Source organism: Budorcas taxicolor, chromosome 5, assembly GCF_023091745.1.
Source record: "Budorcas taxicolor isolate Tak-1 chromosome 5, Takin1.1, whole genome shotgun sequence".
NCBI classification, from domain to species: Eukaryota; Metazoa; Chordata; class Mammalia; order Artiodactyla; family Bovidae; genus Budorcas; species Budorcas taxicolor.
The window spans coordinates 121,833,445-121,849,089 of record NC_068914.1 but is presented as its reverse complement, the minus strand read 5'-3'; the positions used below and the strand labels follow the sequence as shown (position 1 = coordinate 121,849,089).

At 38.3% G+C, this 15,645-nt stretch overlaps 1 protein-coding gene across 2 annotated transcripts in view; it reads right to left on the bottom strand.

Moving 5' to 3' along the window:
- AMN1 (antagonist of mitotic exit network 1 homolog) overlaps positions 1–15,645 on the bottom strand; it is a 77,036-nt gene that overhangs the window by 23,971 nt on the left and 37,420 nt on the right. For both annotated transcript variants that reach the window (XM_052640728.1, XM_052640727.1), the window contains exons 3-6: positions 14,759–14,903; positions 12,066–12,283; positions 11,698–11,754; positions 275–386 (exon numbers count right to left, since the gene is read on the bottom strand). In XM_052640728.1, the coding sequence (XP_052496688.1) occupies positions 275–386; positions 11,698–11,754; positions 12,066–12,283; positions 14,759–14,903 (532 nt within the window). The remainder of the gene's footprint in view (positions 1–274; positions 387–11,697; positions 11,755–12,065; positions 12,284–14,758; positions 14,904–15,645) is intronic.

The following is a 15,645-nucleotide window of genomic DNA, read 5'->3' as shown; positions in this document are numbered from 1 at the left end:
GGGAAGATCCCCTGGAGGAGGGCATGGCAACCCACTCCAGTATTCTGGCCTGGAGAATCCAAATGGACAGAGGACCCTGACAAGCTACAGTCCATAGGGTTGCAAAGAGTCAGACACAACTGAAGCAATTTAGCCCACACACACACCTGGAGAAGGGAATGGCAACCCACTCCAGTATTCTTGCCTGGAGAATTCCACAGACAGTCCATGGGGTCGCAAAGAGTCAGACATGATTGCTCAACTAACATACACACACACACAGCCTTATACTAACCTGTTATTAGAGGGCATCCATGGAAGAGTAATATACATATCTGAGGACAGCAAGTAAGGACAGCTTCTACAGCCTCATCAGTCAGATTCACACAATGCCCCATATGAATCTCCTGTTTAAAAATAAAGAAAGTATAATCAAAAGAAAAAACAGGACAATAAGAACAGTGTGAAATGCTTGGGAAATACTGTACTCTGATAACAAAACCCTCAATACCTACGAAAAACTATAGGAAGGACCAATGAAAGTCTATAGTAATTTGGAAGGTATAGCAGCTTTAAAAGTTAAATGCCCAACCACTTTATAAGGCAATTTGGCAGTATCTATTAAAAAAGACAATAAGTATCCTCCAGAACCCAGCAATTAATTCGAACAGCAGATGTCCACTATATATAGAGAAATGCTTGTACATGTGTGTAAGGAAACAACTTATAAATATGTCAACCGAAATATTACTTGTAATAGTAGATAAATGGAGATTGGGTAAGTAAATGGTGGTTCATTAATATATTGTAATAAGATAAAACAGTTACAAAGAAAAATATTTACTTGTATAATAGACATAAATCTTAAACATAATGTTAGTTCAGACACTTTGCAAAACAGTGTTGTAGCATTTTATAAAGCTAAACATGTACTTACTGTATGACACAGCAGTTCCATTCTAGTCATTACCCCCCAAAATGAAATCATATGTCTACACAAAGACTTGTATGCAAATGTCCACAGCAGTATTTATAATAGTCTAAAATTGGAACAACCAAAAGGTGAATATATGAGCATGCTGTGTTATACCCAGACTATGGAATACTACTCGGCCAAAAAAAGGGATGAAATATTAACATGTTTAACAACATGGATGAATCTCAAAAATATTATGCCAAATGAAAGAAGTAAAGAAAATAGTAAAAAGCCAAAAGATGATATACTGCATGATTTCATTCATATAAAATATTATAGAAAAAGCAAAACTATATTGACAAATGAGTGGTTGCTTGGGGGAAGGCTACAGCAGAGCATTGACTGAAAAGAGATGGGAGAAAACCTCCTGGGGTGATGGAAATATTCTGTACCTAATTGTGGTAGTGGTTATAAGATTGTAAAACAATTACTAACATTCATCAAACTGTACACTTAAAATACGTGAATTTTATTCTATGTAAATAAAACTCCAATAAAGCTTGAAAAAAATTTTAAAACATGATTTTGAATAAAAAATCAAATTGTAAAACAACACATATGATATGAAACTATTATGCACTATTTAAAAACACATGACTCATTTGAAAAGACCCTGATGCTGGAAAAGATTGAAGGCAGGAGAAGGGGACGACAGAGGATGAGATGGTTGGATGGCATCACCGACTCAATGGACATGAGTTTGAGTAAACTCCAGGAGTTGGTGATGGTCAGGGAGGCCTGGTGTGCTGCAGTCCATGGGGTCACAAAAAGTCAGACATGACTGAGTGACTGAACTGAACTGAAAAACACATAATATAATGTATTGTTTATGAATATATCACAATGAAGGCAGTGGAGAAGGGGATGACAGAGATGAGATGGTTGGATGGTATCACCGTCTCAATGGACATGAGTCTGAATAAATTCCGGGAGTTGGTGATGGACAGGGAGGCCTGGCGTGCTGCAGTCCAGCAGGTCGCAAAGAGTTGGACACGACTGAGCGACTGAACTGATCACAAATGATGAAGCACAAGCTGAAATCAAGATTGCTGGGAGAAATATTAATAACCTCAGATATGCAGATGACACTACCTTTAGGGCAGAAAGCAAAGAGGAACTAAAAAGCCTCGTAATGAAGGTGAAAGAGGAGAGTTAAAAAGCTGGCTTAAACCTCAACATTCAAAAAAGAAGATCATGGCATCCGGTCCCATCACTTTATGGCAAGTAGATGGGGAAACAACAGAAAAAGTGAGAGACTTTATTTTCTTGGGCTCCAAAATCACTGCAGATGGTGACTGCAGCCACAAAATTAAAGGACACTTGCTCCTTGGAAGAAAAACTATGACAAACTGAAACAGCATATTAAAGACCAGATACATTACTTTGCCAACAAAGGTCTGTATAGTCAAAGCTATGGTTTTTCCAGTAGTCACGTATGGATGTGAGAGGTGGAGCATAAAGAAGGCTGAACGCCAAAGAATTGATGCTTTTGAACTATGGTGTTGGAGAAGACTCTTGAGAGTCCCTTGGACTGCAAGGAGATCAAACCAGTTGATTCTAAAGGGAATCAGTCCTGAATATTCATTAGAAGGACTTATGTTGAAGCTGAAACTCCAATACTTTGGCCACCAGATGTGAAGGGCTGACTCGTTAGATAAGACCCTGATGCTGGGAAAGATTGAGGGCAGGAGGAGAAGGGAACAACAAAGGATGAGATGGTTGGATGGCATCACTGACTCAATGGACATGAGTTTGATCAAGTTCTGGGAGATGGTGAAGGACAGGGAAGCCTGGCGTGCTGCAGTCCCATGGGATTGCAGGGTCAGATTTAACTGAGTAACTGAACAACAACAGTCACAGATATACACACACATATGTAGAAAGACCAGATGAAATAGTCAAACATGGAAGGAAAGATATACAGGCATCTTCAGAAGAGTGGTTACCTCTGACAGAAGAAGGGGAATAAATGAGGGGAGGGAGCTTTAGATATCACATTTAATACTTTTTTAAAAATATAACTGGCTGGAATAAATGCAGACAATTCAAGTGCTTGGCTCACAGGTCTCTGTTATAAAAATTTCCATACCTTTTCATATATTTGAAATATTATCTATCTTTTGTTTAATGTTCTAATTTGAAATACTTTCTCATTGCTAGTGAAAACGTAAAAGGGTATGGTTGCTATGGAAACAGTATGGCAGTTCCTCAAAAAATTATATATAGAATTAGAATATTATCTAGCTATTTCACTTCTAGGGATATACTCCAAAGAACTGCATGCAGGGATGTAAATAGATGTCTATACAGCTATGTTCATAGTAGAGATATTCACAGAAGGCAAAAGGTGGAACCATATCAGTGGATGAATGGTTTTTAAAAATGTCACTATAATGGTAAATTCATAAAGACAGAAGATAGAACAGAGGTTGTCAGAGGCTGGGGGAAAGGATAATGGGGAGTTATTGTTTAAAGGGTAAAGAATATCTATTTGCTGCACAATGATGTGAATGTACTTAAATCCACTGAATTGTACCCTAAAAATGGTTAAAATAGTAAATTTTATGTATATTTGCCAACATCAAGAACTTTTTAACAATTCTGAAAGTAAGATTCAACTAATAATTGATATGTATACTTATGGTAGTAGTTTTTCTTTCCTATTGAAAAGCTGATATTATGTTGGTGTACATATTATAATTAATCATGTCTTAAAATAAAGGAAACTTGAATATATTGAAAATTCTTGAAAACTGAGGAGAAAGCATCATATTCTACATGGAAAAGGCATCCTATGATATGAATTGGCAAGGTGACAGACAATAAACTCCTTCATGGATCACAGCCTTGTTGTGGGGCAGGGGCTTGCATAACTCACTGAATCTATGAGCCATGCCATGCAGGGCCACCCAAGACAGACGGGTCATACTGAAGAGTTCTGACAAAACGTGGTCCACAGGAGGAGGGGTTGGCAACTCACTCCAATATTCTTGCCTGGAGAACCCAATGGACAGTATGAAAAGGCAAAAAGATATGACACCAGAAGATGAGTCCCCCCTAGGTAGGAAGGTGTCCAGTATGCTACTGGGGAAGAGTGGAGGGCAGTTACGAATAGCTCCAGAAAGAATGAAGTGGCTGGGTCAACGGGAGAACAACACTCACCTGTGGTTGAAGTATCTGGTGGTGAAAATAAAGTCTGATGATGTAAAAAACAATGTTGCGTAAGAACCTGGAATGTAAAGTCCATGAATCAAGGTAAATTAGATGTGGACACGAAGGAGATGGCAAGAGTGAACATTGACAGGAATCAGTGAACTAAAATGGATGGGAATGGGCAAATTTAATTCAGATAACTGTAATGTCTACTACTGTGGGCAAGACTCCCTTAGAAGTAGAGTAGCTCTCACAGTCAATAAAAGTGTCCACAATGCAGTACTTGCGTGCGTCCTCAAAAATGACAGGAAGATCTTGGTTCATTTCCAAGGCAAACCATTCAACATCAGAGTAATCCAAGTCTATGCCCAAACACATGCTGAAGAAACTGAAGCTGACCGATTTTATGAAGACCTACAACACCTTCTGGAGCTAACACCAAAAAAGATGTCCTTTTCATCCTTGGGGATTGGAATACAAAAGTAGATAAGTCAAGAGATTCCAGGAATAACAGGCAAGTTTGGCCTTGGTGTACCAAATAAAGTAGGGCAAAGGCTAGCAGAGTTTTGTCAAGAGAACACACTGGTCATAGCAAACACCCTTTTCCAAAAACACAAGAGATGACTCTATACATGGACATAACCAGATGGTCAATACCAAAGTCAGACTGATTATATTCTTTAAGCTGAGGATGGAGAAGCTCTATACCTAGAGCCAGAGCTGAGTGTGGCTCAGATCATGAGCTCCTTATTGCAAAATTCAGGCTTAAACTGAAAGAAACAGAAATCAACTAGGCCGTTCAGGTATGACCTAAATAAAATACCTTATGGTTATACTGTAGAGGTGATGAATAGATTCAAGAGATTAGATCTGATAGAGTGCCTCAGGAACTATGGACATTTATATGAGATTATTATTAAATGAGGTTTATAACATTGTACAGGAGGCAGTGACCAAAATCCATCCCAAAGAAAAAGAAATGCAAGAAGGCAAAGTGGTTATTTGAAGAGGCTTTACAAATAGCTGAGGACAGAAGAGGAACAAAAGGCAAGGGAGAAGATACATGCACTGGATGCAGAGTTCCAGAGAATAGCAAAGAGAGATAAGAAAGCTTTCTTAAATGAACAATACAGAGAAACAGAGGAACACAATGGAATGAGAAAGGCTAGAGATCGCTTCAAGAAAACGGGAGATATCAAGGGAACATTTCAGTCAAGGATGGGCATGATAAAGGACAGAAATGGTAAGGACCTAACAGAAGCAGAAGATATTAAGAAGAGGTGCAAAAATACACAGAACTATACAAGAAAGGCCTTAATAACCCAGATAACAATGATGGTGCGGTCACTCACCTAGTGTTGGACATCCTGGAGTGAGAAGTCAAGTGGGCCTTAGGAAGCATATTATGAACAAAGCAAGTTGAAGTGATGGAATTCTAGCTGAGCTATTTCAAAGTCTAAAAGATGATGCTGTGAAAGTGCTGCACTCAATATGCCAGCAAATTTGGAAAACTCAGTAGTGGCCACAGGCCTGGAAAAGTTCAGTTTTCATTTCAATCCCACAGAAGGGCAATGCTAAAGAATATTCCAACTACCATACAATTGTACTCATTTCACATACTATCAAGGCAGTGTTCAAAATTCTTCAAGCTAGGCTTCAGCAGTACGTGAACAAAGAAACTTCAGATGTACAGGCTGGGTTTAGAAAAGGCAGAGGAACCAGAGATCAAATTGGCAACATTCTTTGGCTCATGGGGAAGGCAAGGGAGTTCCAAAAAAAATCTACTTCTGCCTCATCAACTGTGCTAAAGCCTTTGACTGTGTGGATCACAACAAACTGTGGAAAAATATTAAAGAGATGAGAGTAGCAGACCACCTTACCTGTATCCTGAGAAACCTGTGTGCAGGCCAGAAACAATAGTTAGAAACAGACATGGAATAATGGGTTCGTCCAAATTAGGAAAGGAGTGCAACAAGGCTGTATATTGTCACCTTGCTTATTTCACTTATATGCAGGGTACATTATGCAAAGTGCCAGGCTAGATGAAGCACAAGCTGGAATACAAGACTGCTGGGAGAAATATCAACAACCTCAGATATGCAGATGATAACACTCTAATGGCAGAAAGTGAAGAGGAACTGAAGAGCCTCTTGATGAAGGTCAAAGAGGAAAGTGAAAAAGCTGCCTTGAAACTCAACATTCAAAAAACACAAGATCATGGCATTTGGTGCCATCACTTAATGGCAAAAAGTGGAAGCAGTGACAGGAGGCAAAAAATGGGAGAAGTGACAGGTTATATTTTCTTGGGCTCCAAAATCACTGAATTTTGGTGAATGGTGACTGCAGCCATGTAATGAAAAGATGCTTGCTGCTTGGAAGGAAAGGGATGACAAACCTAGACAGTAAGTATATTAAAAAGCAGAGACTTCACTTTGCTGACAAAGGTTCTTATAGTCAAAGCTATGGTTTTTCCAGTAGTCATGTATAGATGTGAGAGTTTTTTAAAAGGTCCTAAATTCACATTGCTATATTGTTTCCCATGAAGTTTATATTGTGAATTTGAAATTTTTGCTAGGACCTGCATTTGCCAGAATTGAATATTTTCTTTTTTTAAATGCCTGTCAAGTGAAAGTGAAAGTGAAGTCACTCAGTTGTGTCCGACTCTTTGCGACCCTGTGGACTGTAGCCTACCAGGCTTCTCTGTCCATGGGATTCTCCAGGCAAGAATACTGGAGTGGGTTGCCATTCCCTTCTCCAAGGGATCTTCCTGACCCAGGGATCGAATCCAGGTCTCCCGCATTGGAGGCAGATGCTTTAACCTCTGAGCCACCAGGGAAGCCCTTAATATACTTTAAATGAAACCTGAGCTGAACACTGTTCCTTCCATCTGTTGTTCTCATTGTATGTTATTGTTGTTCAGTTGCTAAGTCGTGGCCAACACTTTGCGACCCCATTCTGTAGCACACCAGGCTTCTCTGTCCTCACAAGAAAGGCTGAGTGCTGAAGAATCGATGCTTTCAAATTGTGGTGTTGGAGAAGACTCGTGACAGTCCCTTGAAATGCAAGATCAAACCAGCCGTTCCTAAAGGAAATCAACCCTGAATATTCTTTGGAAGGACAAATGCTGAAGCTGAAGCCCCAGTACTTTGGCCACCTGATATGAAGAGTTGACTCATTGGAAAAGACTTTGGTGCTGGGAAAGACTGAAGGCAAAAGGAGAAGGGGCTAGCAGAGGACAAGATGGTTAGATAGCATCACCAACCCAGTTCAGTTCAGTTCAGTCGCTCAGTTGTGTCCGACTCTTTGTGACCCCATGAATCGCAGCACGCCAGGCCTCCCTGTCCATCACCATCTCCCGGAGTTCACTCAGACTCATGTCCATCGAGTCTGTGATGCCATCCAGCCATCTCATCCTCGGTCGTCCCCTTCTCCTCCTGCCCCCAATCCCTCCCAGCATCAGAGTTTTTTCCAATGAGTTAACTCTTCACATGAGGTGGCCAAAGTACTGGAGCTTCAGCTGTAGCATCATTCCTTGCAAAAAAATCCCAGGGTTGATCTCCTTCAGAATGGACTGGTTGGATCTCCTTGCAGTCCAGGGGACTCTCAAGAGTCTTCTCCAACACCACAGTTCAAAAGGATCAATTCTTCGGCGCTCAGCCTTCTTCACAGTCCAACTCTCACATCCATACATGACCACAGGAAAAACAATAGCCTTGACTAGACGGACCTTAGTCGGCAAAGTAATGTCTCTGCTTTTGAATATACTATCTAGGTTGGTCATAACTTTTCTTCCAAGGAGTAAGTGTCTTTTAATTTCATGGCTGCAGTCACCATCTGCAGTGATTCTGGAGCCCAAAAAAATAAAGTCTCTCACTGTTTCCACTATTTCCCCATCTATTTGCCATGAAGTGATGGGACCAGATGCCATGATCTTCGTTTTCTGAATGTTGAGCTTTAAGCCAACTTTTTCACTCTCCTCTTTCACTTTCATCAAGAGGCTTTTTAGCTCCTCTTCACTTTCTGCCATAAGAGTGGTGTCATCTGCATATCTGAGGTTATTGATATTTCTCCCAGCAATCTTGATTCCAGCTTGTGTTTCTTCCAGTCCAGCATTTCTCTTAACGTACTCTGCATAGAAGTTAAATAAGCAGTGACAATATACAGCCTTGACGTACTCCTTTTCCTATTTGGAACCAGTCTGTTGTTCCATGTCCAGTTCTAACTGCTGCTTCCTGACCTGCATACAGATTTCTCAAGAGGCAGGTCAGGTGGTCTGGTATTCCCATCTCTTTCAGAATTTTCCATAGCTTATTGTGATCCACACAGTCAAAGGCTTTGGCATAGTCAATAAAGCAGAATGGACATGAATCTGAACAAACTGTAGGAGGTGGTGGAGGACAGAGGAGCCTGCTGTGCTATGGTATGGGGTCACAAAGAATGGGACATGACTTAAGAGACTGAAGAACAACAGACAATGACGTAGAATTGATCCACTTGTGTTGTTTTAGGGACTTAATTATAGTAAAGGAAGAAAAAGTGATATGTCCCAACACATGATTATTTCCAATAGATAAAAGCTGTAAATAAGCTGAAGTACCAACATCAGAAAAACCATTAAGGAAAAGTGATACATAACAAGGACAGATTTTGTTCTCTGATATGACAGTGCCTAGAACTTAGCAGATACTCAATAAATATTTGTTTAATAAATGAATAACTCTTTCACAGCAAATTAAAGTTTAACCATTAAGATTGTAGAAAGCTATAAAATGACTGTGATATAAAGTTTAAAATATGACAGCATTTATTGAGGTACTACTGTGTGACTGGAACTGTAGTAAAACCTAGGTATAGAATGATGACCGAGTGATGAACAAAATGATCTGCTCTCACTGAGAACTCAGACCAATAAAGATTTCAGAGTCAATACTGACATTCAATTAATGCTGTGTGTGTGTGAAAGGTGCTTAGTTGTGTCCAACTGTTTGCGACACCATGGGCTGTAGACTGCCAGGCTCCTCTGTCCATGGAATTCTCCAGGAAAGAATACTGGAGTGGGTAGCCGTTTCCTTTGCCTGGGGATCCTCCCAACCCAGGGATCAAACCCAGGTCTCCCACATTGCAGGCAGATTCTTTGTCATCTGATCCACCAGGAAAGCCCATAAATGCTGTAACATATGTTTTTACTAAATGGCAATCTTTAGGAGAGGTTTTTAGACTTTTAATCAAATATATTTTCAAATTATAAACTATTTAGCAACCTTGATATTTAACTTCCCAGAAAATGAAAGTGAAAGTCACTCAGTCGTGTTCAACATTTTGAGACCCCATGGACTATGCAGTCCGTGGAATTCTCCAGGCCAGAATGCTGGAGTGGGTAACCTTTTCCTTCTCTAGGGGATCTTTCTAACCCAGGGACCAAACCCAGGTCTCCGGCATTGCAGGTGGATTCTTAACCAGCTGAGCCACAAGAGAAGCCCAAGAATATTGGAGTGGGTGCCTATTGCTTCTCCAGGGGATCTTCCTGACCCAAGAATTGAACCTAGGTCTCCTGCATTGCAGGTGGATTCTTTACCACTTGAGCTATGAGGGAAGCCCCTAACTCTCAGGAACTGAACAAATTAAAAGCAACAGGTTAAAAATGGGGTATCTGAAAATGTAGGTATATATATTACCCAAAAGAGAAGAATCAGTTAAAAAAAATGAAGGTGTTTGCATTTCTATTTGTCAGAAATTGTGGTCACAAAGATGCAATGAGTCAAATGTTAAAATATGTTCCTTTGTTTAAGGAAGGAATTAAGTTCTAACAAATTTTAGAAAGATTTTCATTAAAATATTTTGATACTTACAGAAATAAGCTTTGGAAAACTGAAAAAATGACAAATTCAATAACATTACAATGACCAGTGCACTGGTGGTTGGATTTTTTCCTCAGTCTGCCTAGGTACTCTTTATTTCATAAAGCTAAAGTAAATATGTAGGTATATTCCCTACCACTGCACAACAACTAATTTCCTGGTGGTTTTATTAGGAAGTGATAAACTAGGTTAAATGTTGGATAGCTTTGATAAAATTGATGGTGATTATAGGATAATGCTGTAAAAATAAAATAACCTAATGAATATAAGGCAGGAGCATGGAGGATAGCATATTAAGTGCTCAACAAATGTTTGTATTTAAAACAGTAAAAGTTTTGGCAGTTTATTGCACCTACAGTTAGAATGCAATTTGGAATTTGAAACTTCATTAAAAACAAAATTTCTTAATGAAAAAATTCATAAAAATATATATGCTATTTTATATATGCAAACACATATATATACATATAAGCAGGATGCAGATATATAAACATCACAAAAAAAAATTCTTTGGGCAATAAATCAAGCAGAAATATTTTGGCAAAAACATGGTATCACCATTCTAATAGTGGTTACTAACATGTATAATTCATTTACAGGCTGCTTACTTCCAAAAAGGATTTGATGTGACTTTTTGTTGAAAAGCACAGCTTTTAATTAAGAGTAAAAACAAACTAAAACACTGTAAACTGGGAAAGGAAAAAAATAAAAATCTTGGGACAAAAGACTTCTTAATATTTAGAAAAAGGTTATAGGTGCCACATCTGTCATTGAATACAAAGGAGGAACACTAAGATCTTTTTAAACAGCTGCACAATGTGGCTTCTGGGGGAGGAAAAACCTTTTCTCTATCTGCTTATATTTGTCTTTGGAAGCCTTTAAATTAAACTGACAATAAGATTAACAAGAGGAAAGGCAAAATTTATTCACAAGCTCACAAAGGTCGTGGTTCAAAGAAATGGCTAGAATTTAGTTTATATACCATCTTAATAGGGGAAGAGGAGGAGGAGAAAGGATACTTAACAGTCATACAAATGACTTTTAGGGAAGACAAAATGGACCTTTAGGAAAATAGATGGGAGTTATGATAATCTTTTGACAATGCCTGTTTAATGCAATTTCTCATCTGAAAATCTCCCTTAAAAAGGATTTGAGGCATTTGAATTCTTTTGGAAGCGTCTGCTTTTAGGCAGAGAAGGGGGATGGGAGGCGGTTCAGACAGTCTTTTTTTTAACCTCTGTGGTTTCTTAAACATCTTCAGCTCAAAATAATCTTTATGCCACAGTGGTATACTCTGGATGCCTTCATAGATTCAGAAAAAGATGATCAAGAGAGAATAAATATGATGTCAAGAAAAATACACTGGCAGGAGCATAAGTAGTCCTGGTAAAAATATCAGTCAGACATGAAAATTCTAAAGGATGCCATTTTACATTGATAAACTTTCATTATCTTTATCCATAGTAAGACTATCCTTAAATGTACTAGAAGTTAAAACCTCTGGAAAATAAGAACATTTATTGGAAGTAAAATGGGTTTTTATAAAGCATACTTTATCTCCTAACTTTACCAGTTTTTTTTTCACTCTGGAATAAAGAGGTGGAGGGGGAAAAAGTCCTTGGAAATACCTAATTGAGAATAAGGCACTGGTTGTCTTCTAGGTTTAATAAAGAATTTCTGAGGATTATATAAATTCAGTTATCATCATCTTTATAGATATTTTTAAATTACCTCTAATTTCTTGGCACAAGGTCCACTAACAAGCGCAACCACACCATGGTCAGATACCTAAGCAAAGGGAAAAAGAACACAGCACATAAATGGAAATGATGGAAGCATATTTTTCTAAAAATTATTATTTAGATATTGTTTTATTTCCTCCCATTTAGCAAACATGTGTTTTAGCCACCACATACCTTCTACCCTTACTTAAAACAATTGAGGAGAGGGTGCCAAATTATATTGCAATTATTTAACTATCAAAATATGAAGTCAATGATTTCAGCAACAACAAAAAAATTGTGTTCTGATGAGTTATGGAAATATACTGGGCAAGTAAATACATACAGTCTCTACATTTCAAGTTTTATTTCATTTACCTGAGTAGCTGAAAAATCAACACACTGCAAAAATGCGCAGTTTTCTCCTAATGCCTGCAAGGACACATCAGTAATACCTAAGCAGCCTCCTAAATCAATGATCTTTAACAGCCGGCAATTGAGTGCAAGAGCAAGGACTCCTTCATCAGTGAGATTGCAGCATCTTTTCAAAGAAGCTTCATGCAGGTAAGAACAAGATGAAGCCACAGCTTTTATTCCTGAGGGAAAATATAATTCCATATCAATGAGCCATAGATGTTTATATATGAGAAATGTGACTGATTTTTATTTTAGTAATCACCAGTACTGATACACCCAATTAGCCTTTTCCGAAGTAGTTCATATGGGGAACATACTATTTTTCCAGTGATGCTGTCATTATTTAAAACTCTTTTAGAATGTTTCAAGAATTCTCTATATTCTCTGTAGTACAGTCTTCAGAATATCTGCAATTAATGACATGCGTTTTTATGATTAGATTTGCTTTTAAGAAATGACCAAATATCATTCAGAACCAAATTAGGTAATTAAATAGTAATGAATCTCCTTTTGTTAAAAGTTTTAAAGTAATAAAGTTAATTTTCTTGTAGACTCTGAAAAGAAATCAAAAGTTAAATGCCACAAATGTCTTAAGTAATAGCTTTCATGCTTATCCTTAGAAATCATACCCATGTTTCTGTGTTTTCCCCTCCCTCTTTGATTCTACCCTTTCCTACCACCATGCTCCTTCTGTTAGCCTGGATGAATCTTAAATTTTACCGAGGGTCAAGAAAAGAGAGGCCCTTAAATCCAATTAAACTGATGTAAAAGCTCTTTGGTGACAGGTATGTGATGATGTGCCATATAAATAAAAAGAGTACTGAAGGAATCCTGGGCCCTTCAGTCATGGACAAACATTATAGCACTGTTAAAAGACACCTTTATGGGCAAAATACACAAAATGGAAGATGGTAAATTTGTGTGTAGGTCATTTTTATTGTTTACTATGTCTTGCTGAGATTCACGGGGTCGCAAAGAGTCAGACGCGACTGAGTGACTGAACTGAACTGAACTGAACTGAAAGAACTCTTACTTTATTCATTAGTGTTCAGCATGAAAGTTCTTTTTAGAGAGTCAGTATTTGTGTAAACATTTTAAAACTTATGCTTCCTTGCAATATTATGAATATTCTAACTTGCTAACCAAGCTAATTGTAAAATAGAGCCAACTACCTACAAAATTTTCCAGAAACCTAGGTAGCCAAATAACTCCCTCTTATATTGAAAAGAGTAAAAATTTTATATTTTTAAAAAATGGTAAAAATCCATTAATTCATGTAACAGTCACACTGATACATGCAGTCTGCCTGGTTATAAAACACTGTAACTGGACAAGGTCGGTACCAAACCCAGTTTCGGCTTCCTGCCACTCGGAAGGTCAATACTCAAGAGACAAGAGTTGGTGGAAATCTTAAAGTTGCTTTAGTCAGGAAGCCGGCAAACTGGGAAGATGGTAGACTGACGTCCTTAAGAGCATCTCCAAGTTGCCAGTTGGGAGATAAAGGTTCTAAAGCATATGTGAGGGAGGGGGCTGCAAGGTACACAAGCAGTTCATACACAGTTCTCAGATTGGTTGGAATCAAGGTGAAGTTTCAAACATCACCAGTCTTCTGGTTTCAACTGGTCTGGGGTCTACATGCTTGCAGTCAGCAGTTTTCATCTGGTCTGCTTCCTGTGAAAACAACTTAGGAGTGTGTGTTAGATCCTTATAGCTTTCAGAGAACTGGGCGTTTGGTGATTTTGCTATGTGACTTGGCTTATAGTCTAAATTATTTCAGCTTCCCTGCCAATGTCCTTGAAGTTGGTATCTGGAATTAAGCAAGCAAGATTAGTTCTTTCTTAGTCAATTAGTCATTGTCTAAAACTGTTTTGAGGCATGCTTAGGTTAGCAGGAGTGGAAAATACATGTTTCAAGTTTTGTGCAGCTCAAAATGGGGCAACTTGAAAATACACATTTCAAGTTTTGTGCAGTTCAAAATGAGGCAGTTCTAGCTACAAAACTATGTGTTATACAGGCTGATAGGAGAGAACCTAGTAAATATTTGCTAATGATTTAACTTTCTGTTGTAATATTACACCAAAAAATCTTAACAAAGTTATGAACTGGTCATTTCTTATTTCACTATACTAGGCAAATATTTAAAATATTTATCTAGCCATGTTTATTTTAAATATGTTTAAAATTTAAATAGTGACAACGTATTTCCTAACTTTCAGCACTGATTATAAGCAAGAATTCTAATTAGGATTCTCTAGCTTATTTTGAATATTTTTATTGATAAATATAGTTTCTATTTCTTTGACACCTTCATACTGTTCATGGGGTTCTCAGAACTGACTCATTGGAAAAGACCCTGATGCTGGGAAAGATTGAAGGCGGGAAGAGAAGGGGATGACTGAGGATGGGATGGTTGGATGGCATCACCGACTCAATGGACATGAGTTTGAGCAAGCTCTGGGAGTTGGTGATGGACAGGGAAGCCTGGAGTGCTGTAGTCCATGGGGTAGCAAAGAGTTGGACACGACTGAGCGACTGAACTGACTGACTGACATCTTCATACTATCTTTTAACATATCTTCCCCTTCTCTGCTCCAAAACTATGGTGAATAGTTCTCTACCAATTTGTTCGTAATTGGTAGTGTTAATAAACATACCTTTTGAAGTTATGGAAATTCTGTTTTCTTTTGAGGAATTTAAATTTAATTTCTTCAGTTTTCTGCAGTTACATAGGTGCAGGAGAGCAGTATCTGAAATATCACAGCTTCGTAGATCTAGAGTTTGGACTTCAGGATGTAAAATCTATAATACATACATTATTTTGAAAAATTAAAATTTCCTACAGACATAAATATTTATTCCATATTCAGTGTTTTGATGGTCATAACAGAGAAATGGCAGGTGAAAACTATAGCAAAGAATACAGAAATGCATTTGTGTGAAGACAGATACAAAAAGCAGAAAAAACCAAGTCTACTTCTAACTGAGGGTGCAGCTTATAGTGTCCTCAAAGTCTTGTTGGGACACAGAGCTCTACTGAGACAGTTGGTACAGAATAAGAACCCATTAGATATGAAAGCAGAACCAAGGTAGTGGGGTGCTTATCCTCTTCCAGTAGTTTCTGACTATCATGAGAGAGTCTAGCTATGTGCCTCTTTGCTCAGCAGGTACAAGTCTTTAATCTCTGTAGGCAGTGAGTGATGATAGTTGCAAACCCATTTTACAATTAAGAGAACTGAGGTTCAGTGTCAGAAAGAGTGGCAAGGCTGGTATTTTTATTCAGGCCAGAAGCTTTACTATACATTCTCCCTTACAGAATTGTTAATTTTAGCTTAATTAGGGAAAAGGGCTTCCTAGGAAGCTCAGTTGGTAAAGATCTGCCTATAATGTGGGAGACCTGGGTTCAGTCCCTGGATACGGAAGATCCCCTAGAGAAGGGCATGGCAACCTACTCAGTATTCTTGCCTGGAGAATCCCATGGACAGAGGAGTCTAGTGGGCTGCAGTCCATGGGGATCGCAAAGTCAGACATGACTGAGTAACTA